The sequence below is a fragment of the Cucurbita pepo genome, chromosome LG20 (genome assembly GCF_002806865.2).
Source record: "Cucurbita pepo subsp. pepo cultivar mu-cu-16 chromosome LG20, ASM280686v2, whole genome shotgun sequence".
NCBI classification, from domain to species: Eukaryota; Viridiplantae; Streptophyta; class Magnoliopsida; order Cucurbitales; family Cucurbitaceae; genus Cucurbita; species Cucurbita pepo.
The window spans coordinates 6,975,250-6,998,728 of record NC_036657.1 but is presented as its reverse complement, the minus strand read 5'-3'; the positions used below and the strand labels follow the sequence as shown (position 1 = coordinate 6,998,728).

The window sequence follows — 23,479 nt, the reverse complement described above, 5'->3', positions numbered from 1 at the left end:
AGTCTTTTGTTTACAACTATTTGAAATACAAAATAATTAATGCAATTAATACTTGAACTATACAAATTTATACACATAAATAGTTAATTTTCAAGATCTCAACTTAGATCTTTAAATAATTCATTATATAGAACATACCATGATATTAAATGAATCATTTATATGGTTACCCATCAATTTCAGTTTAATTTTCAATTTGGTCTCGCATTGTATATTAAAAGTTTTTATGAGAAGCAAGTGAACGTGGTAATGCGTGTAGCTACTGATTCAAGAGTTTCTTCTTTATTCTAGGAATATTGAGTCTATACTATGTTTACAGAAAAAAGTCATAGTGATGCGAGTTTACCAGATTCTATAGCTGATGGAAAGTCAACACTTGACCAAAACCCGGTGGTTTTTCGTTGACTTGAGTGCTTGTCTAAATCTTTGGCACATCGAAAACTTAACTTAGAGATTAAAAAAAAAATTCAATTGGAATATCCTTTTGGGAAATTAAAATTTAATTTCAACCAAAGATCCAATAATTTTGAAGATACCGAAATTTGGATGAGGATCAGTAATATTTTGGGATTTTATTTATTTATTTATTTATTTCTTTCTTTTTGAGAAAAAATAAATTCATTTTTCAGTTAGAAAATTAATTAATCGCATTGCTTAAAGTCATATACTTAAAATATAAAAATAATAAAATTCTGAATTAAAATAGCGTTTGGGATTATTACGCGTAATTTGGGTAAGGGTACTTTTGTAATTTCAAATACCAACATGTGCAAATATTAGTACCATTATTAATAAGAGAACCCCATTTATTTATTTATTTATTAAAACACTTTCTTGTTTTCTTTCTTATTTGATTTGGTTTTTTATGCATTCGTTTACAATAATATATTATTTTAAATATATATATATATATATATATATTTTTTTTTTTTTTTTTTGAAATAGATGTAGGATGTAGGGGTGTACATTCAACCCGGCAACCCGACAACCCGACAACCCGGACCAACCCAACCCGAACTACAAGGGTTGGATTGGATTGGATTAGCATTTCGGGTAGGGTTGGGTTCATTTTTCTGAACCCGAACTGAATCGGTTCGATTTCGGGTTCGTGGATAAAACCCTCGGGTTGACCCGAGCCAAATGCAAATATATAAAATATATTAAGTAACTTTTAATGATATATCCTCGTATTTTTTCTTACTTTAACCAATCTTCAAGAAATGTCGGCATTTAGTAGTATTTAATTTTATGATAATGTCGAACTATGTTAATATGTTATAATTTTCGCTGATTTTTTTTTCTTTTGTGAATAATTATGAATTGATTTGTGTTTGTTTGTAAACTTTTAATATATTTTATCTAAGATTGTATCTGAATAATTATAAATTATGGATAAATAAAACTTAAAAAAAGAAATTTTGACAACCCAACCCGAACCCAACCCGAAAATAGTGGGTTGGGTTGGGTTGTGAAAAGTTTTGGGCCAATTCAACCAACCCGAACTTTTGGTTGGGTCAAAAAAATCCATCAACCAAACCCAACCCGTACCATATACACCCCCTAAACATATGTATTATAAAAATATAAATGGTAACATATATGCTTTAGCGACATAAAAAGACACAAAGATTCTCTTTTTTAACTTATTGAAAAGGTAGGCATAGGTTGACTTATGTGTTTTCACACTTGTCTACGTGGCATCTAACAATTTTTTATTTCTATTTTTATTTTTANAAAAAAAAAAAAAAAAAAAAAATGTAAAGTTGGTCTTATGAAAGTTTAACTCAAATTTTGAAGTTTGACTTCTAAAAAATGTTCTATGCCCAAATTTAATTGATTCAGCTCGAACTTCTACAGTTTTCGATCGATTGAACACTTTTTAAGCTAGTTTCCCTTAATTTTAATCAATTTAGAGCGTATTCCATGACAATTGTAGATAAGTTTGAACATCATCGAGTTATGTTCGAAGTTTGTATAGCGTTGAAAACGGGATTATAATAATGTACACTACTATCGAGGTAAGTGAGCTTTGATCCCATATTTCAAAGCCATGGTCAAGCATTAAAACAAAGGGCAATAATTGAGCAAATTCATGGGCCAAGGTAAGATTTATGGTTACATTTTTGGGTCTTCTTCTATTTGGACTTATAATAAGGGCATAAGCCCATCCTCTAAAATTTCATCTTTAGTTCTTAGTTTAGGGTTCAATTTTAATTAGGTAACCAAGCTCGAACTTTTCACCATCGAAGTCGACGAAATCTCAATACCTATCGTTGTCTTCAATGACATCACCATCTGGGTCTTCCTCGACACTTGTCGATGTGGTAACAGTACTGAAGGCAAGGGAGAATACAAGAGTTGGTTTCTTTTCGTGTGGGTATTACTTATGAGAGTCGAGTTCATGGTTATCATGATGGTGGTTAACCGATCTAAAATGATTATGGGCACGTGCAAATAACCTAGTGATTTACAACCAGATAGGTAGCCAACCTCCTGGAGAGAGCGATGTGCATGGACCAGGTGAGTAGGGATGCAGCTTCGTGGACCGCTTGTCAGGCCTGATAGGTGGTGGTATCACACCTTTCTCAAAGGAACTGTACGTGACACTCTCTCCTCATATGCCTCCGTCTCGGCATCAAGACCTACTCTTTCCTTTGACCAACGAGTCCTCGAACCAACCTGTCCTCCCTTTCTATTCCTCGGTAAGCGCTTACTTCTGATAACGAACGCTATAATTGAGATATATCGAAAGAGGATAGACTGGTGGAGGGTTCAACAAAGAAAAAGAAAAAAAACTTAGCCCTTGTTTGGTTTGTATAGGCTGGGCTTACGAAGAAGAGTGGGGAACCTCTTGCTGGTTTTTGGAATTCGACATCAGGAAGTGTCTTTATCTCAGGTCTTGGATCGCCTACTAATTACTGCGCTGCGACAAGGACTGGACTTGTAACCATACGAAGGTAGGTTTTGTTAAGATCACACAACAACACACACAATCTCCTTGAACACAAAAAATTGAACAGAGAAAATGCAAGAAGAAATATTGACTAAAGGTTTATACTGATGACTCCAGATACATACAACAAGAGAATACAGATAACTAGAAAGTACATTTCAAAGGAATATATATATATATATATATATAACTATCTACCATATACAATTTTACCATATATAACTTTTTACTATATATGATTTTATATGTCATTTACCATTTAAATTTACGATGTACAACTTGAAAAAATGTTGTATGAGGTTGTGCGGATTTTGCGATTGTGTGACACTCACTCCCAATATCGAGTGAGTCAAGCCAACTTGGATTTGTGTAGCCTACGGCCGGTCTCCCATTCACGTTTTTGTTATATGTTCTAATGGAATTTCCTTTCGTAAGCTCAAAAACGGGTCGTCATTCTTCAGATCTTTGTTGATTGGTCAGCTGATATGGGATAACCTATTTAAACGAAAAAGATTTGTGTAACGGCTTGGTGTACCGAACTTGGGTTATACATTCTCGTACTATATTACATCCGCTAGCCGAACAAGTAAGGGATTCCCCCCAGTGAGTTGGCTTGGCTCCTGCTTTGCCTGATTGATTGACTATTGACAGAGAAGACATCTATATTATACCAGCAGATAGAGCTTGGATTCGTGTCGCCTACCGCCGGACAACGTATGCTCAAGCCTCTGGCCCTGTATTGAGAAGAAGGTTTTAGAAAACAGAGCACAGAGATTTTCGAAAGCGAGTTTGAAAGTAAAAATTAAATAAGATTTGAAACCAACGTAATATAAGCAAAAGGCAAAACAACGGATTAAATAACATATAACTTTCCACGTATGGAGAATTTGCAACTAGTCGCATCCGCCTATAGTATCTTTTGAGGCGATTTAGGTCTAATAGGCCTAGACATGATTTAGTCGAATGGTCATACAAAATCAAGGGAGGAGTTGACAACTAATCACACCCCCTATAGTACATTTTAAGGCGATTCGGGTCTGTCAGGCCTAGACATGATTTCGTCAAGTAGTCATACAAACAGAAAATACAATAGTAAGGCAATACAACATGAAATTAAATAAAAGATTCGACATGGCATAGGCATGCGACCACAGACAACATGCCTTGAACGAGCATGACCGTGACACTGAAAACATTCTATAAGCAATTCGCTCTGCCTCAAGAGGCTACCGGTTCTCTTAAAGCTGGAAAGATTGTCACAGTCCCTAATGATACTCTCTATAGTATCGCTTGTAATGCTCGGTATGCAATTACCATTATGATTGTTTGTGAAATTAAGCATTTCAACACCGAGGCATTACAACTAAATCTCGAGTATAAAACCCTTCTTCCTATGGATCTTAATGTTTGACTATCAAACGAGATACTCCATGTTGGATGCTTTGTAACTTCTTTTTGTTGTGCTTAAGAAACAGTAGGACCAAAATTGTAACAACTCAAGCTCACCGCTAATAAATATTGTTCGTTTTAGTCTGTTACGTATCGTTGTCAGTCTCATGGTTTCAAAACGAGTCTGGCACACGACGATACGTAAAGGGCCAAAACAGACAATATCTATTAGCGGAATGAGCCAGTCGGTGTGTTGGCGAGAATGCTGGGCCATCAAGAAGGTGAATTGTGAGATCCCACATCTCGGGAACAAAATATTACTTATAAGGGTGTGAAAACTTTTTCCTAGTAGACGGGTTTTAGAATCATAAGACTGACAACGATGCGTAACGAGCCAAAGCAGACAATATTTAGTAGCAACAGGCTTGGGCTGTTACAAATGATATCAGAGCCAGACACCGAACTGTGTATCAATGAGAACGTTGGCTCTCAAGAATGGTAGATTGTGAGATCCCACATCAGTTGGAGAGGGAACGAAGTATTACTCATAAGGATGTGGAAACCTCTTCCTAGTAGACGCGTTTTAAAATCGTAAGCCTGATTGCGATAAGTAACGGGTTGAAGCAGACAATATCTACTAGCGGTGGACTTGAGTTGTTACAAATGGTATCAGAGGCAGACACCGAATAGTGTACCAATGAGAACGTGGCTCTCAAAGAGGGGGTAGATTGTGAGATCCCACATTAGTAGGAGAGGGGAACAAAGTATTACTCATAAGGGTGTGAAAACCTCTTCCTAGTAGACGCGTTTTAAAATCATAAGCCAGATGGCGATAAGTAACGGGTTGAAACAGGAAATATCTACTAGCGGTGAGCTTGAGTTGATACAAATGGTATCATAGCCATACACCGAATGGTGTAGCAGCGAGAACGTCAGCCCCTAAGGAGGGTGGATTGTAAGATCCCACGTCGACTGACATCGATACGTAATAGGTCAAAATAGTCCGTTACGAAAATGGTTATGAAACGAGAACGAGAACGAGAACGAGAACGATTTAATTTAAAAAAATGGAGAAAACAAAATGCATATACAAATTTAATTTATTTGTCTTATTCACTTGANCGAAAATGGTTATGAAACGAGAACGAGAACGAGAACGAGAACGAGAACGATTTAATTTAAAAAAATGGAGAAAACAAAAGGCATATACAAATTTAATTTATTTGTCTTATTCACTTGAATGGGGACCCAAAAGAGAAAAGAAAAGTGAAGAATGAATATTCAAATTTCAAAGTTTCAAACTGTGAAAGACGCGCAAAGTAGAATTCCAGATGAGACGCCGACGCTTTTTCTCCTTCTTCTTCCAATCTTTTTAACGCTCTCCCTCTCTCGCCATTGTCACTCTCAAAGCTTCTTCGTCTCAGATTTTCATCCAAGAACATGGAGAACGATTCTTCCGCTATGGAGATTAAAGGGTTTCCCACCTACGACGGCAAGTACTTGCTCTACAACGTTCTCGGCAACTTCTTCGAGGTCTCCGCCAAGTACGCCCCTTCGATTCAACCTGTTGGACGCGGTGCTTACGGCATTGTTTGGTAATTCTCGTCACTTCTTTTTACTTCTTTTCTCCTCCGTGTTCTGTTCTGATTGTTGATTTTCCATTTCTGCTGCTGATTTGGGGTTTCGTAGTTCTTTGATTTTTGGTAATCTATCGAATTTCTGTTTATGTTTCTTATTCTTGATGAATGCTTTCTTATGTGCTATGATTTTGATAATCTGCTTAATCAGTTGTACGACCAATTCTGAGACGAAGGAAGAGGTAGCGATAAAGAAGATAGGGAACGCTTTTGATAACCGGATTGATGCCAAGAGGACCCTTCGTGAGATAGAACTCCTATGCCATATGGACCATGACAATGTATTTATCCCAACTCAGCTCTGTATGCTTGGTTTAAATTTCTTCATTTGGGTGCATACTTGAATGGATATTCTGGTTGAATTTGAGTTTAACTAATGAGGCAAAACGTGTGGATTATATATTTTGAATTTCGAATGCTTGAACTATGTCGGTTCAGCCCACCGTTAGCAGATATTGCCCTCTTCAGGCTTTTCCTTTCGGGCTTCTCGTCAAGGTTTTAAAATGTGTCTACTAGGGAGAAGTTTCCACACCTTTAGAAAGAATGTTGTGTTTCCCCTCCAGCCCAGAACTTTTTAGTTACATATTCGAAGCATTGCTTCTACTTCAGCTGTACTTTTGTTATGTCATGAACAGATTTGATGAAGGGATAGTTGCAAAATTCATTGCTGATATAATCCTTGGAGAGTTTTCCTGAGGAACTTATATTATTTTATGATTGTAGCATAATTATCTCCTTTCCCTNCTTGAACTATGTCGGTTCAGCCCACCGTTAGCAGATATTGCCTTCTTCAGGCTTTTCCTTTCGGGCTTTCCCTCAGGGTTTTAAAATGTGTTTGCTAGGGAGAAGTTTCCACACCTTTAGAAAGACTGTTTTGTTCCCCTCTCCGTCCCAGAACTTTTTAGTTACATATTCGAAGCATTGCTTCTACTTCAGCTGTACTTTTGTTATGTCATGAACAGATTTGATGAAGGGATAGTTGCAAAATTCATTGCTGATATAATCCTTGGAGAGTTTTCCTGAGGAACTTATATTATTTTATGATTGTAGCATAATTATCTCCTTTCCCTCTTCTCAGATTATAAAAATCAAAGATATAATTCCTCCACCAGAGAAGGAAAAATTCAATGATGTGTATATTGTGTATGAATTAATGGACACTGACCTGCACCAGATCATTCGCTCTAGTCAGGCTCTGACAGACGATCACTGTCAGGTAAGGGATAATTATCATCCTTTCCCTGAGGTTTACTTAGAATCTATTACATTCGAGTGAGATGTTAGCCAATCTCTGTTTCAATAGTTAATACGAAGTTTTATTTGAATTATAATTTTGTTGAAGCAACAAGAAGCTATCTGAAACAGTCTGAATGATTTTTGTGTTTGGTTAGAGAACATGTCTCTTGTTAAGCCTGTTAAAGCGGTGTTTGTTTATTGTTTGGACAGTACTTCTTATACCAATTACTGCGAGGTTTGAAGTATTTACACTCTGCAAATGTCTTGCACCGAGATCTAAAACCAAGCAATCTGCTTCTCAATGCAAATTGTGACCTCAAGATTTGTGATTTTGGGTTAGCAAGAACAACATCAGAGACAGATTTCATGACAGAATATGTTGTGACACGATGGTATCGAGCGCCTGAGCTTCTACTCAACACTTCTGAATACACTGCAGCGATCGATATTTGGGCTGTTGGATGTATTCTCATGGAAATTCTAAGGAGGGAGCCACTGTTCCCTGGAAAAGACTATGTGCAGCAATTGGGGCTTATAACCGAGGTACTCAATCACTGTCTTCCATTTTCCTGCCGTTTGAAATTATACATGCAGCACGGTTGGAGAGAAGAACGAAGCATTCTTTATAAGGGTGTGGAAACCTCTTCCTAGTAGATGTGTTTTAAAACCTCGAGGGGAAGCCTGGAAGGGAAAGCCCAAAGAGGACAATATCTGCTAGCGGGACTTGGGCTGTTACAAATGGTATCAAAGCCAGACACCGGGCGATGTACCAGCAAGGAGGCTGAGCCCCAAAGGGGGTGAACACGAGACGGTGTATTAGCAAGGATGCTGGGCCCTGAAGGGGGTGGATTGGGGGGTCTCACATCGATTGGAGAAGGGAACGAGTGTCAGCGAGGACGTTGGACTCTAAAGAGGGGTGGATTGTGAGATCCCACATCGGTTGAGGAGGAGAACGAAGCATTCTTTATAAGGGTGTGGAAACCTCTCCCTAGCAGACACGTTTTAAAATCTTGAGGGGAAGCCTAGAAAGAAAAGTCTAAAGAGGACAATAAACTACCTACCTGAATTATAATTTGCATGGGTTGCAACCTTAGACTTGTGATGTTTTTTAATGGAGTTATTTCTTTATCTTACCCCAAAAACAGTTGCTTGGTTCACCAGATGATTCCGATCTCGGGTTTCTTAGAAGTGATAATGCAAGGAAATACGTTAAGCAACTTCCTCATTTCCCGAAACAACCACTGATTGAAAAATTCCCAGATCTTCCTCCACTGGCTGTTGATCTTGCAGAGAGGATGCTGCTCTTTGATCCAAGCAAGAGAATAACTGGTAATGCACCTACCTTTGCATCTGACATTACTTTAAGAACCTACATTTTCTTGACATGGTGTGTATTTCTTATCGTGTTTACAAGTCGAGGAGGCGATGAATCACCCATATATACTAAGTCTTCATGAAATCAATGAAGAACCAACCTGCCCTTCTCCTTTCAACTTCGATTTCGAACAGGCATCCTTGGATGAAGAAGAAATAAAAGAGCTTATATGGAGGGCATCTCTCAAGTTCAATCCAAATTACATGTAGTTTCAAACACTTTGCTCCTCTTCAGTTTGTTGGGTCTTGAATGAAGAGTTAATTTTGTTTTTCGAAGATTAAGCGGAGTATGATAGTGTGAATCGATGTCGTGTTAGCTGTTGGAAAGCTGGGGAACATCTAGTTCTTGTATATAGTCATGGAAAAGGTTCATTTATCAGGACTGGAAGGGTTCTATATTCACCATCTTCTGGAATCTTGCATCCAGTGATGGGGCTGGTGTGACATAAAAAAGGGCTGCGTCTTCCTCAGCCTTTGGATTGAGCTTCTAGGAGGAAAAAAGAAATGGTTTGCTGCTCTTCCTGGTATTGTTTCTACTGTTTAATACCAAACACAGTTTTGTTTTTGATATTGTGAGTTCATGTTGATAATGGAATTACTGTTATCAACGTGCAAAGATGATTGTCTCTGTTTGTGTGGAGGCAGGAACTTAAATAATAATAGCTTTAAGAAATTTCAATTTCTTGAATTGTTTTTAGGTGTATGTTTTTGTTTTGATTATAAGTATAGTAGATTTAAGATTAATTACAGGTTAATGAGTAAATTTGGCTAATGTTTTTGTTTTGATTATAAGTATAGTAGATTTAAGATTAATTACAGGTTAATGAGTAAATTTGGCTAATTTTGTTCTTAGTACTGATTGATAGGAGATATTGCTGCCGGTCATAAAAGTTGAGTGTTCAACGCTGTTATTCGTACAGGGGTGTGTTACCTTTGCTTGAAAAGAACTAACACGTATCTTGAGTATTTAATAAGTAGCTTCAGTGTTGGGTTGGAAAATGTAAAAACAAGCAATGATGGTTGAATGTGTAGTACTCTCTTACACATGGTCCATTCCCGCGTATAGGGACCCATCAGGTGGGTTCGTATATGTACTATCCTTTGGGCCTAGTTCGTCAAGCTAGTACATACCTCGATGTCATACGCCAATGAGGGAAAGGACCCACATAATATCATGGTAAACATAGATATCACGTAAGTGTTAGTATTAAACATAATGGAGAAGTATCTCTATGCACGTATCATACAAAATGCATAAAGTCTCGTAATATTAAAACATGACATATATTCATGACACTAGTCACACTTTCATTCTTTTCTTGACATAGCGTTCCTATGAGACGTACATACTTGATACTGGTCGGTTGTTCATGATTAACATACATAGTTTACATAGTACATGGAGGTTCATGCATCAAATAACTTTTCAGAAATCATCGGCGGTTGGTTTGGACATGGGACTTTCTGGGCATCAAAGTGCTCCTCTTCGTAAATTTGAAACTTTACTAGCAGGAATATGAACAATTAGGTAATAAAATAGAAATGGATTACCCTGAGGTAGATTACAACCTTCATCGTGTAGGGCCACAATTTGGATTCGACCAGGTATTGCCAAGTTAATATCCGCCTGATAACATAACAAAGTTCAGAATAACTTGTACGCGTCATAACATATATCATAGTATAAAAATATAACATAGTACACATCATACAATCATAAGATAAAACACTGCAGGGATCACATAGCATGCGTCCTTCATACAATCACAAGACCCTAAACCCTATGATATATGTTATGACGCTTACCTTTCTTTTTTTGAGTCTCCTTACGAAGGAGGTTTAGATTTGCGTGAACTAGCAAACCGATCACTCATTGGGAATAATCCCTCCGGTATGAGCAAACCGATCACTCATTGGGAATAATCCCTCCGGTATGAGCAAACCGATCACTCATTGGGAATAATCCCTCCGGTAAGAGCAAACCGACGGCACGAGACCAGCTTGAACCCAGCCAGGCTCTACTTCTTATGTCTCCTTCGGTCACGGTCACTGCCACGTCATTATTATTATTTTAGAATGAAATGTTAATGAGAAAAATTAAAAAAATTTAGGACTAAAAATTCAAATCTACACTTATAGGAGTTTGTAGAATTTCTGGCTCGAACTTCTCAATATTGAAAATGAACTTGGAATGGTGATGCACGATACGCCTACATTTTCAGTCTGAACTGCAACGAAAAGCCACAGAATGAGCTTCCGGATCTTCTCAAAGCCGCTGCGGAACCGAAGCAGAAGCCGATTACCGCCGTTGTCATCTATTTTCTTGCGTTCATTCTCACACACTTTCTCGCAATTCACCAGGTTCCTACTTCATCTCTTTCTTTGTGAATTCAATCTTTCTGTAATCGCTTGCTTGAGAGAAAAAGCGTGTGATTCTGTTGTGATTGACGTAGTTATTTTGCAGACCTACGTTTGGCATTGCGTTCGACATTGATGGCGTGCTTCTCCGAGGCGATGCTCCGATTGGAGGCTCTCCACAAGCTCTGAGAAAGTTATATGACGATTCCGGTATGGTTTCTTTGTTTTTGGAGCGCAGCCACGCTGAAATTGTTTCATCGTTTTAATTTTTTTCTCTCTTTTTAAGTATCTTCGAAACTTTTTGGGACTAAATTTGCTCGTTAATATCCTTTCCTTGGCAGGTGTATTAAGGATTCCTTATATTTTCCTGACAAATGGTAATTCCCTGATCATACTCTACTTTTCAATTTTACGTGCCGGAATTAACTAGGGGTTGCTCAACGATATAATTATTCAATTTGGTCACAGGCTGATGATGGTTTGGTATAACCGTTCCAATTTATAAATTAGTTTGTATCTATTTTATATTGCATCTTTTCCTGTCAAAGGGTTATTCTTTGGTCACATTCTAATATCAATTTGATGTACATGAATGATGAATTGATTAGGAATTGTTCTACGAGATTGAGCTATTATTCATTTTGATATTTTGTAACAGAATGACTGGTCATAATCTTCGTAACAAATATCGTCGCAATATGTACATATATTCAGACACGCCACAGGACACTTATATGTCTACACAGTTACTAAATGGGTACACTTTTGGATGCAATGGAATGTGATAGGCTAAGTTTTAGGTGTAAGAGAGAAAGTTGGAGAGAGTTTCTTCGCGCTGAGGGCTAATGCATTTGCTCATTTTGTAGTTTGGATTACAAGGGGTGGTAAACGTTCCAAGGATCCTAGGAAATTCTTAACCTAACTATCCCTGGTTTTGCTACCATTCTGATCTATTGACATGAGTTTTCAAATCGTTTCCTTTTTTCCTTCTAGAAATATTGCCTTTTGCTACAATCAAAAGTTGCCGAGTATCTTTCTTGAGGCAGTTGGTCTACACTTACTTAATTCTGTGTGAAGCCAAGTTCATAGTCTCTTGAAATGCCTTAGTTGAATTTACTGAGCTCATGGTTTTATGGATTGCTAGTAGGACACCGTTTGGGCATAATTTATGTGTTGTCTGAAATCTTGAGAGGCTTTAAATGGTGTGTTCAGCTCTAGTTTTGGTTACTTCTGCAGGAGGTGGAGTTCGTGAATCCAAGAGAGCCTCAGATTTGAGTGAAGTTTTGGGCGTAGATATATCACCTTTACAGGTAAGATCTGCATACAAACTCCTTTCTAGACGGCTGATTAATCAAGAGTGTTAATCATATATACTTCTCTTCTAGACTCTATTCTTACTTTTCCTTTTAACCCATGAAGGTTTTTACCCATTGCCCCATGAAGGAAATTTTCACATAGATTATTGCTTAATACCCTTTCGTTTGGATTTTGAACAGGTTGTTCAGGGCCATTCACCATTTAAACACCTTGTAAACAGGTATAGTTTAATCTGACCGGAATTGGTTTCTGTACCATTTATTTTCTACCTCTTCAGATGACACTTCGAACCCCATTTTTCAAATGTATTGGTTATTTAAAAAGCCTGAAGTAAAATTTATTTAAAGATTGCTTCAAATGCCTCTGTAAATATTTACATTAGACGATTTAAAATTGATCATTAATTATTTACTTTAGCCAATCTTAGGCACTAATTTTGTGCCCCATCCAATAATGATATTAGATAAGTTTGGTTTAACATACAAATATAGCTTGTCCGATAACAGGAAGTTGATGCAAACCTTAAATTATTATACCTGATTATGCATAGAGGCAGTAGCAGCCACAGCTTAGTCTGTCTACTTTGGCTAAAACTAATGAACTTCAATTCTTTGGTTGGTAAAGTAAATAACTTCCTTTAAGTTTGATCTCATAGATACTTCAATTTGTGTGCCAGATATGAAAACAAACTTGTGATTGCTGTTGGAAAAGGAGAACCCGCTGCAGTGATGTCTGAATATGGATTTCGGTAAGCTTTTGTTCTGATAGAATTTTGTGGTTTTATTTATATCATATCTACTCGATGACTGTTCCTTGCTATATGAGCTTTATGCATTCTTTTATCTTCAGGAATGTTCTTTCAATTGATGAATATACATCCTTCTTTGATAACATTGATCCTCTGGCACCATATAAGAAATGGACGACTATAAACGGGGCTAATCATGAAAAAACTATCTCAAATCTAGCTGAAAAGAAGAAAGTTTGCTCTGAGAGAGTTGATGCTGCCTTCATCGTTAGTGATTCTGTTGATTGGAGCAGGGATATTCAGGTTGCCTTTAGCTTTACATCTTCCATGACGTGTTCTTGCAATAAATAGATCTTAATCTCATTTTTTCTTTCTGCCCTCTATTGAAGGAATTGATCAATTCTTTTCCAATTTCGATGAGATAAAATAACTAAAAGTATAGGGACAATCAACTTCCTTTCTGCGTTTAGAAAATGTAGACTTCTTTAATCATGCAGAACAAACTGAAGTGAGTGAAGATTTTTTCTTCTCTCTCTGCCCCCTTTTCTCTGCAAGACATCATATAAGCCCATCCATCCGTCCATGAAGCTTTTGGTTGCAGGGTTTTTCATCTGTAATCTTGATGGGATACTCTTTTCTAATATTTCCACTTTCAAGGAATGAAAAGGCTAGGCACATTTTTCCCTGTAGAAGATCTTGAAGATTTCTGTAGTTAGTTCATGATGCAGTCATTAGTCTTACCATTAGTCTTACTGAAGTTCTTTGCATTCCAACAATTGTTTCTTCTTTCTGAACTCCATGTATTATGAAGTTCTCTTCCTATTTCATCGATTTGATCCAACAACTACCATCATAGCTTATGCTATCACTCGATAATTTTCCCTTTGTGTTCGATTGCTTCAAGTAGGAATTACTCTTAATTTGTGGGCCCTATCTGAAATCAGGTCAAACTTCAATTTCAAAGTCTATTTTTGTGACTATTACATTTAGTTTAAACCTTTTATTTAGTTCAACAATCGTGGAGCGATAGATTGAATCATTGACCCTTGAGATGACAATGGTGCCTTATCCATAGAGCTCTACTTGGATTGGCCATTTGATTTTAACTTTTTCCACCTTAATTGCCAGTTCAATATTATGAAATCGATTTCCATTGTTGAAACTCTTTTAAACAACTACAGAACTTTTCATTACTCTGTTAATTATGCACTAAGGAACATAGTATTGCTAAATCAGGTACTTTGTGATATCTTAAGAACCGGAGGTCTTCCAGGAAGAGAATTTGGACACCAACCGAACTTGTATTTTGCACACGATGACCTTGAATACCAGGTTACTAGTCATATACTCTTGGATCGTTTCAGAATTGATNTCCCCCCCCCCCCCAACTATTATTTTCCTTTTTATTGAATGTTTGATGGTTCTATATTGTAACTAACATGGTTCTCTTTAAGGCAGGCTGCTTTTCCTTGTGAACGTTTTGGTATGGGAGCTTTCAGAATTGCCCTAGAGTCTATCTACAATAAGTAAGACAAATATTACCGTAGGTGTTAAATGTCATAGGTTACTTGTCTGGAAGTAGTTGAGATAGTTGTTCATGCTGCCTCTTGGATCATTACTGACCCATGTCATTGTAATTTCTGGCATATGAGTATAGGATCCCAGAAAATTTTACCTTCCTTGAAAGTTGAAGCATAAAAGTCGCCAACCAATAGAATTTCATGTTATAAAATTGTGTAATCCTGCTTTAGAATAAAGATGTAAATTCCCATTATCATTGTGTAGGTACGAATTTAGACTACCTCATAAGTATATGAAAAGAAAACTTGCAATTAACTGAAGCACCCACTGGTTTTCAGTAAATTTCCTCATGACACGAAGCCATAGCCAAGATAACATGATGTATTGTATGATCAATCAGGCATGGTATTTTTTTAGGAATGCATATCTAGCCAACATCGAATGTTCCGTGTAACCGAAGAATAAAAACAACCAAATTGAAGAATGCTTGCTATTGTTTAAACATAAGGCTAAATCAACAATGTCTAGCAATACGCTGTAAGGCTTGCTATTAACATCTCTGCCTATAAATGGTCATTGTCACTTTTTTGCACCTAGTTTGTTAATGCAGGTGTTTTTTTCATCCAAACATTGAATATACATGCATCCCATTCAGTTGTTTTTTGTGGGGAAACTCTCCTAATCCGAAGAAAAAATAAAGTTTGTCGACTATGGATTCGATCTGAGAGTTGATCATATGTGAAGCGCTCGTGTTATTTTATGATGCAGGATTCACCCTCATGCTTTGCAGTACACATGCTATGGAAAACCAAATACGCTCGTATTTCGCAATGCCGAAGCTGTACTTAAACTAGTGTCATCAATTCATCAAAACAAGATGGATGCGAATACTGAAACTAATCACTTCAAGACTCTGTATATGATAGGGGATAATCCTTCTGTCGATATCAATGGAGCAATCCAGGTTAGGTGATCTTAACTAGCTAAGAAGAAGCCACTTTTTTTTGTTCTTCCCCATTTTCTGTTGCATACTAATCTGACTGATCACATTCATTGGCCTGATACTTTTGAAATTCAGGCTGGAAGTCCTTGGTTTTCTATCCTGACTAGAACAGGGGTTTTTAAGGGAAGAGAAAATCATGACAAGTATCCAGCTGATCTGGTAGGTTAAACATTTCTCTCCAAGTTATTTTCCACTCCGTTTAACTGTTAGGAAAGAAAATGACGTGTTTGGGATGAAGTTTGAAGAAGCCCTCAAACATGAGATAACAAATTCAGTCTTTCACTAAGATTTTGAATAGCTGTCTCGAATTAAAGTTGATTATGTTTCTTCACGTCTTCCTTGAAGAAAGACAATAAAATAATTTCCAATCAAGTCCTTGCAGATCTGATTATCCATATAATATACAAAAAGAAACTGAGATATTTTATATATTTCTCTTTGAATGAGATCTTAATTCTAGCTCTTCTGCTCTTCTTTTAGAGGAAGTACTTCATTGTTAGTATGAAAAACGCTTCATTCTTCTGCAGGTAGTCGACTCCGTTGAAGAAGCAGTGGACTACATTTTCAAGAAGGAAGGGATATGTTGAGAAAGACATGAAGGAGAGTTGATTCTTTTGAGAACATATTAACAATGCTATTCTCTGCTGGATGAAGCATGGTATGGTGTGGGTGAGATTCCGTTTACTTTCATAATTAATGGCGGGCTGTTCGACCAATTTCTATTGATGAAAACTTTTTCTTAATTTACATATTATCTTTTCACATTGAAATATAGAAGAAACCTCTTTTCTTATTGGTTAGTTGTACCAATTAATGGAACTTGGGAAAGTTCTTTGTTTTCCAAGTCTCTTTTTTCCTTTCTATATTTAGCTGAAAAGTTGAATTTAAATGGTCAAAATGAATATAAACTTAGTCATAAATTTTATTAGGTTAAAAATGAAGTGATATACCATTTAGAATCATTTGAAGACCAAATAAACATCATTCGATTAAAAGTAATTTCAATAAGACGTACTATAATTTAAAAAAATGTAAACAAAATGAAATGAATCATTCTCTTGAATAGGGCCGTAAAAGTGAAGGAAAATGTTTGGACGGTTGCCTAAGATGGGATAAAAGGATGTGTTAAAGAGATTAAAGTTACGTTTTAGAATTGATTAGGTAACGACTGAGCTTTCCCTCCAAGTTTTTAAAACGCGCCTATTAGGGATATTGTCTTCTTTGAGCTTTTCCTTTAAGTTGAACTTGTCTATTAGGGATATTGTCCTCCTTGAGCTTTCCCTTTAGATTGAGTTTTTCCTCCAAGTTTTTAAAACGCGTCTATTACGGATATTGTCTTCTTTGAGCTTTTCCTTTAAGTTGAGCTTGTCTATTAGGAATATTGTCCTCTCTTTGAGCTTTTCCTTTAAGTTGAGCTTGTCTATTAGGAATATTGTCCTCTTTGAGCGTTTCCTTTAAGTTGAGCTTGTCTATTAGGGATATTGTCCTACATGAGCTTTCCCTTTAGGTTGAGTTTTCCCTCCAAGTTTTTAAAACGCATCTATTTGGGATATTGTCCTTTTTTAGCTTTCCCTCTAGGTTAAACTTTCCCTCCAGGTTTTTAAAACGCGTCGGAGAGATTTCCACACCCTTACAAAGAAGATTTCGTTCTCCATTTCGTAACGAACTTTTAAAAATAACTTCAAATCACATTACTTTAATAGAATTAGAATAATTGGTTTCCTCTAACGTCTATTTCTTATTATTTCTTATTGATTCAAAACAATGTCATGCATGCTCCTTTATATTAATAAATTTTAAAAAATTTATTGATTATTATGTTTATAGCTGGTAGGTTTCTAGACTAACCAAATTGTATAACCTAATTTTTCAAATTGATGTTCAACACTTGGGGCTTCATTGTAGCATTTAGTAATGGTGTAGGTAGGAAATTATTTAGAAGAAGATGGACTTTCACGTTGGGCACATATGCATTGTCCAAGAAGAAGTTACAATATGGACTTGGAGAATTGCCAGTTTCTTCATTACTTAAACAGGTGAGAGCTTTGTTACAAATGGTTTCCGAGATGTCGAGAAGAAGCTTCAAAAGTTATAACCCCGACAAAATGGGTAGAATCAATTGTACAAACAAGCAAAGATCGACGTTTAACAATGAAGATTAATTCAATTGATTGTTATCTATTTCATGTGAAAGATACAGATAAAGAGGAGATTGTTAAATTTAATACTCGAGATTAGATGGACTTTCATGTAAAAGTATTGATTTCATGTTTTCTTTTTCTTGTGCGATGTATTTCATATTGTCCTTTATATACCTAGTGAGCTCTTTACCTTGCATCGTTGTCATTGCAAAATAAATTGATGGTAAGGACTCAAAGGGTACAACTTAAGACCTAAAGAATCAAATGTACCAATTGTTACCGACATAAAAGGTCATGTTTCTAAAAGTTGGTAGGTTTCTATTGAAATGTGATTATAATTTGTAAAGATTAGAACATACCGTAAAGAGTGAATTTCACAAGTTTACGTAGTAAAGTGCATATAGTTGATTGGATCAACAACTCACTGGTAGGGGCATTTTTCGGTTGGTCGGTGTCGGTTTTTGGAAGTTTCTGAGACGATTGTGGAATAGTTGGGGGTGCCAACAGATCGACCACATGGTCAGTCCATCGGTCTGTTTTTTTAACTCCGGAAAGCTGAACAAAAAGTGAGGGGGAGAAGAGAAGGGAAAATAAAAGACATGGAGAAGAAAATAGAAGAAATGGAGACGAGAGAAGAGAGATGAAAGAAGATATTGTTCGCTTTGGCTTGTTACGTATCGCCGTCAACCTCACGGTTTTAAAATGCATCTGATAGAGAGAGATTTCCACACCCTTATAAGGAATGTTTCGTTCCCCTCTCCAGTCGGTCGATCTGGGCTCTCATTGAGCCTTCAGGCCAATGACTCCACGACCCTACTGAAAACCCAACCGACTGGTCGGTCGAGTCGGTTTCGGCCTAACTTTGTTCACCCCAATCTATAGCCTTGGAAAAACAAACCCGACCTGAACTATAAGTTTAACTTTATTCATCAAATTACAGAAGCTTCACAAGTGACTCAAATGTTGCCCCTAGCAATTTGAACATTCACTTCTTAGTTTCTAAAACTCATAATGAGCACAACACTAGTTGGCTTTATTCCCACTTTCTAGGAAGGGTTGGAATTGAAACAAGGCTTTTCATTGGAACAAAAGGGGCATTTCTTTCAGATCTTAGTATCTAACTAATTCATGAACAAACTTGGAAACCACCTACACCTATAGTATGGTCCTGGAAAAGCAAGGCAAATTGCATATCAGTGTCCAGAGGGTTAGAATTTGATGACCTGTTTAGGTTGGCTACCCTGCATACCAAGCGCCTTGCTGAGTGCAATGTGGAAATTGTCAAAAGGAACCACCTCCATCCTGCAACACCTCAAAAACTTCAATCTAATATAATAGCAGAAAAGGAAGCCCTTTCATAAAATTATTAAGATTTTGGAACTTTCTCTCTACTTTGCCCCATAAATTTTCATAATTAAAAGATTAGGTTTAAATACTACTTGAGTCCCTCTACTTTTGGTTTTTTGTTGTTCAGTTTAGTTTAGTTTAGTCCCTGTAATTTCAACTTTTGGATCCCTACCCTTTAAAATATGATCATTTTGTAAGGAAACTTTTTAATACAAATTTATGGCTACATTTCAAAAAACCTAGTGAATGAAATGAAATGAAATGTTAAAATTTCAACGAAAAAAATGAGATATAATAAAAATGAAGGACCAAAATGTTTATTTATTAAAGTAGAGGGACCAAATTGAACAAAAGTAAAATAAACATTTGGAAAATATACGGATCAAAATGATCCAAAGTTGAAAGTACAGAGACCAAAATCATATTTAAACCAAAAGATTATACGCATACAAGAAACAGAAGCAGATTACGTACTCGTATTTCAACTTTCCTTGACGTGCCAAATCCAGCAGGTAATCTATCAACTTTCTACTCTCTTTTGCTTTATCTGTACCCATCAATTTCTGCAACCAAAATCCCCTCAGAGAAAGGTCCTGCATTGCATACACATGAATTGGCTTATTCTCTTTACCGGAAAACTTTGAGAAAAAGATGGATTACATTTTCTATCTTGTAGCAATTGTTTAAGAGGAAAGGTTAAAGTCTGAAGATGTCAGATCCCACATCGGTTGAAGAGGAGAACGAAGCATTCTTTATAAGGGGTGGTGGAAACCTCTCCCTAGCAAACGCGTTTTAAAAACTTGGAGGGAAAGCCAAAAGAGGACAATATCTGCTAGCGGTGGGTTTGGGCTGTTACAAATGGTATTAGAGCCAGACACCGGACGATGTGCCAACGAGAAGGCTGAGCCCCGAAGGGGGGTGGATAGGAGGCGGTGTGCCAGCAGGGACGCTGGGCCCTGAAGGGGGTAGATTGGGGAGTCCCACACGATTGGAAAAGGGAACGAATGCCAGCGAGGGCGCTGGGCCACGAAGGGGGGTGGATTAGGGCTCCCATATCAATTGGAGAAAGGAACGAATGTCAACAAGGACGCTGGGCCCCAAAGGGGCATGGATTATGAGATCCCACATTGGTTAGGGAGGAGGACGAAGAATTCTTTATAAGGGTGTGGAAACCTCTCCCTAGCATACTATTTTTAAAAACCTTAAGGGAAATCCCCGAAAGAGAAAGCCCAAAGAGGACAATATCTGCTGGCGGTGGACTTGGGCAGTTTATTATCGTGCACAAGTCTAGTTTATTATGATGCACAAGTCTTATTGATTGTGCAAATGCATCTCCAATAACCATGTAATCAAGTAACTATAATGGTGGCCGTGCAACGAGTACGCTAAAAAGAAAAATATCATTTACCTTAAAAATGAAAGATGAGGTTGACACGGTAATTGGTTTTTTAGACATGCCACCATATGTTACCATTGTTCCTCCTTGCCTGGAAACAAACACATCATTACTCTTAGGAGGGATGGAGAATAATGGATAATCAATAAGGAAAAAATCTAATGATAGAAACAAGTCCGACCTCAAGAACTTAAGAACTAATGTAGCAGCATTGCCTCCAACACAGTTAAATCCCAAAGCAGGTTCAGGTAGGTTTGCCTTTCATGTAAATAAATCATTTTAGTGAAGAAAATCAAGAGAACAAAGAACAAGCGTGAAAACAGCAGAAGTTTCTTGGATGTCTTTCTCTAATTGTTCTTAGTTCATCAACTTCTTCTATCACTAAATTTCAAATTTGTAAAAAAAAAAAAATGTTATCTGAACTAGTAGGATTTTGCTTCACCTTCAAAAACATCAAAATAACCATTCCTTCATTCTTCCATTTTGCTTTTGTTTTTTCTTTTTTCCTCCCTTAATTTCTAGCTATGTAGTAGAGTTTTTCTTTTGCACTCTCGGAAACATCAAAGGTAGAGTGACTGCTCTAGACACCCTTTAACTCGAACATAAAACTATGATTCTAGCCTTTCAACTTCTTTGTTTCTCCCTTTATTTGAGGCTACCTGTTTGCAGAAGTCTTATTGTAATTTCATATAATCCTTAAAAACATGCCTTCTTAATTCACTCCCCAATTAGTTGCTACCAACAAATTATAATAGGAAAATAGCCCAACGTACCAAGAGGCTCTTAACATTCTTTATTTCAAGCTGACTCTCACTGAAAACTTCATCAGCTCCAAGTCTTTTGAGTTTTTCTTTTGATTCATCAGACCCTGCCCTACAGTAAATACAGCAAAAGATAGTAATAACAGTAGGACTCTTTAAAGATTGCCTTAAATGAAAGACAAACTATGAATAAATTTGAACAATAGTGATTTTAAATATAAAATATAGATTCCCACAAGTTTAAAATGGAGCAACAACTAGTTCAGCCTCAGCACCTATCACGAATAATATTTATGCTATGGATGCCGCGAATCCGAGCAAGCTGTATGACACATTGTCCAACTATGCTTGTCGCTCCATTTTGAACAATCGAGTCTCCTATCAAAAACCTAGAATTGATTATGAATTAATTGATAAAAAGGAAGGAAATATCAAACTTTCTGCAATAACCAAACCTGCTTTTAAAGAGACAAAGTCCTCCAGCATCCTCAGAGCAGTCAAGGGATTAACAGTAACGGTAGCAGCATATTCCATGGGTACTTCCATGTTGATTTTATGCCAAACATTCTGATCTTTCACAACATAAGTCTGCCATGTACCTAAGTGTGAAAATCAATAAAGGATATCAAGCAATACAATGAAACTTCAAGAAACAAAGCTGTTCAGACAGTTTGTTTTGCAGAGCAATTTTTATGAAATGTTTTATAGAGATTAAGGTTTTGAAGCCCTTAAAATTAATGTGTAAGAGTCCAAGCCCATCGCTAGCAGATATTGTCCGCCTTGGCTCGTTAAAACGAGTCTACTAGGGAGAGGTTTCCACACCCTTGTAAAAAAATGTTTTTGATGTGGGATCTCACAATCCACCCCTTTCAGGACCCAACGTCCTCGCTGGCACTCATTCCCTTCTTCAATCGATGTGGGACCCCTAATCCACCCCCCTTTGGAGCCAGCATCCTTGTTGGCACACCGTCTCGTGTTCACCCCCTTCGGGGCTCAGCCTCTTCGCTGGTACATCGCTCAGTGTATGGATCTGATACCATTTGTAACAACTTAAGCCCACTGCTAGCAGATATTGTCCGCTTTGGCCCGTTACGTATCACCGTAAGCCTCACGGTTTTAAAACACGTCTACTAGGGAGAGGTTTCCACACCCTTATAAAGAATGTTTCGTTCTCCTCCCCAACCGATGTGGGATCTCACGTAATATTCACAAGTTTACAATATGGAATCAAGCCGAGGCATGTCTCAGTGGATGGGTCACCAAAGCTTGCAATTATGAAAGAATTAACAAGTTTAATAACCCTAGAAAACAGATCGACACCAGAACAAGAGAAATGTACATTGAAATTAATGCTACAAGAAGGATTCACCAAGCTCATGGCCTTCAAATACCATGACATGGGACTGAACATTATCCATAAAATTTCAGTTTTTTGTGTTTACTCATTTTTGGGATTAAAGAGTACCAGAAGAAGGTGGAGATGGGATAACCCAGTCACCAGGTGAAAGACCCTGAACGGCCGAGCCCACTGAATGCACTTCTCCAACTCCCTCATATCCTCCAACTGCCGGCACCTCCGGCCTCACAGGGTATACACCTAAAAATCCCCAAATTCCCTAACATCAGCATCAGAATCCAAGAAATCTTTCTATCTCAGAAAATCAGAAAAATTATTACAAGTCTACATCAACAAGAATCAATTGCTTCGTAAGTAATACTTCTACCTTCAATGCGGTTAATATCGGAGGGGTTGATCGGAGCAGCCAGCATTTTCACACACACATCATTCGCTTTCACTTCCACCGGCGGTAAGTTAATCACTCTGCACCAGACCAATGGCCGCTGATCGTATAGAGAAAAAACAATTCCGAAGTAAATTAAGTTAAAATCGAGAAGAATAATCACCTGGTAACGCTGTCTGGAGGACCATGGCGGTCGTAGACGACGGCTCTGGAGGGCGGAGACATAATCGCCGAGAACGCTCGTATGATCCTAGATTTTTGTGGGGTATAGGCTCGACGGAGCGCGGGCCGCGGTCCATTGATGAATCTGAAAGCTACCAACGCCATTAATTTTGAGAAGCTTTCTGGTTTGGTTCACGTTTTACGGGGTTCGATTTAGTGCCTCAGGGAGAAGACAGCCACTCCACACTCGTCTTAGTTATGTAAATTTCCTATAATACCCTTTATAAATGCTCCAATTAATTTGGCATTAATCCATTTTAAAAAATTAAGAGGTTAGCCAAACCTACGATATCACTGGGGTGGGCTCAGGGTATTACAGCTGGTATTAGAGCTA

The 23,479-nt window shown here is 37.3% G+C and overlaps 3 protein-coding genes across 3 annotated transcripts; 2 read left to right on the top strand and 1 right to left on the bottom strand.

Annotated features, from left to right (window-relative positions):
• Window positions 1-5,651: 5,651 nt before the first annotated feature.
• Window positions 5,652-9,286, top strand: LOC111783164 (mitogen-activated protein kinase homolog NTF6-like). The gene is made up of 6 exons (XM_023664062.1): window positions 5,652-5,937; window positions 6,131-6,260; window positions 7,058-7,195; window positions 7,426-7,758; window positions 8,361-8,544; window positions 8,630-9,286. The coding sequence occupies exons 1-6, from the start codon at window positions 5,783-5,785 to the stop codon at window positions 8,797-8,799; spliced, it is 1,110 nt and encodes a 369-aa protein (XP_023519830.1). The 5' UTR covers window positions 5,652-5,782; the 3' UTR covers window positions 8,800-9,286.
• A 1,440-nt stretch (window positions 9,287-10,726) lies between these two features.
• LOC111783162 (uncharacterized protein YKR070W) lies at window positions 10,727-16,326 on the top strand. The gene is made up of 12 exons (XM_023664061.1): window positions 10,727-10,950; window positions 11,054-11,157; window positions 11,289-11,324; window positions 12,184-12,257; window positions 12,444-12,484; window positions 12,941-13,012; window positions 13,114-13,315; window positions 14,249-14,344; window positions 14,471-14,538; window positions 15,302-15,497; window positions 15,612-15,695; window positions 16,064-16,326. The coding sequence occupies exons 1-12, from the start codon at window positions 10,838-10,840 to the stop codon at window positions 16,121-16,123; spliced, it is 1,146 nt and encodes a 381-aa protein (XP_023519829.1). The 5' UTR covers window positions 10,727-10,837; the 3' UTR covers window positions 16,124-16,326.
• Window positions 16,327-18,566: 2,240 nt separating this feature from the next.
• Window positions 18,567-23,318, bottom strand: LOC111783161 (enoyl-[acyl-carrier-protein] reductase, mitochondrial). The gene is made up of 10 exons (XM_023664060.1): window positions 23,087-23,318; window positions 22,906-23,003; window positions 22,647-22,778; window positions 21,637-21,780; window positions 21,457-21,559; window positions 21,194-21,293; window positions 20,602-20,678; window positions 20,433-20,511; window positions 19,499-19,617; window positions 18,567-18,979 (listed from the first exon to the last, which is right to left on the bottom strand). The coding sequence occupies exons 1-10, from the start codon at window positions 23,248-23,250 to the stop codon at window positions 18,886-18,888; spliced, it is 1,110 nt and encodes a 369-aa protein (XP_023519828.1). The 5' UTR covers window positions 23,251-23,318; the 3' UTR covers window positions 18,567-18,885.
• Between the last annotated feature and the right edge of the window lie 161 nt (window positions 23,319-23,479).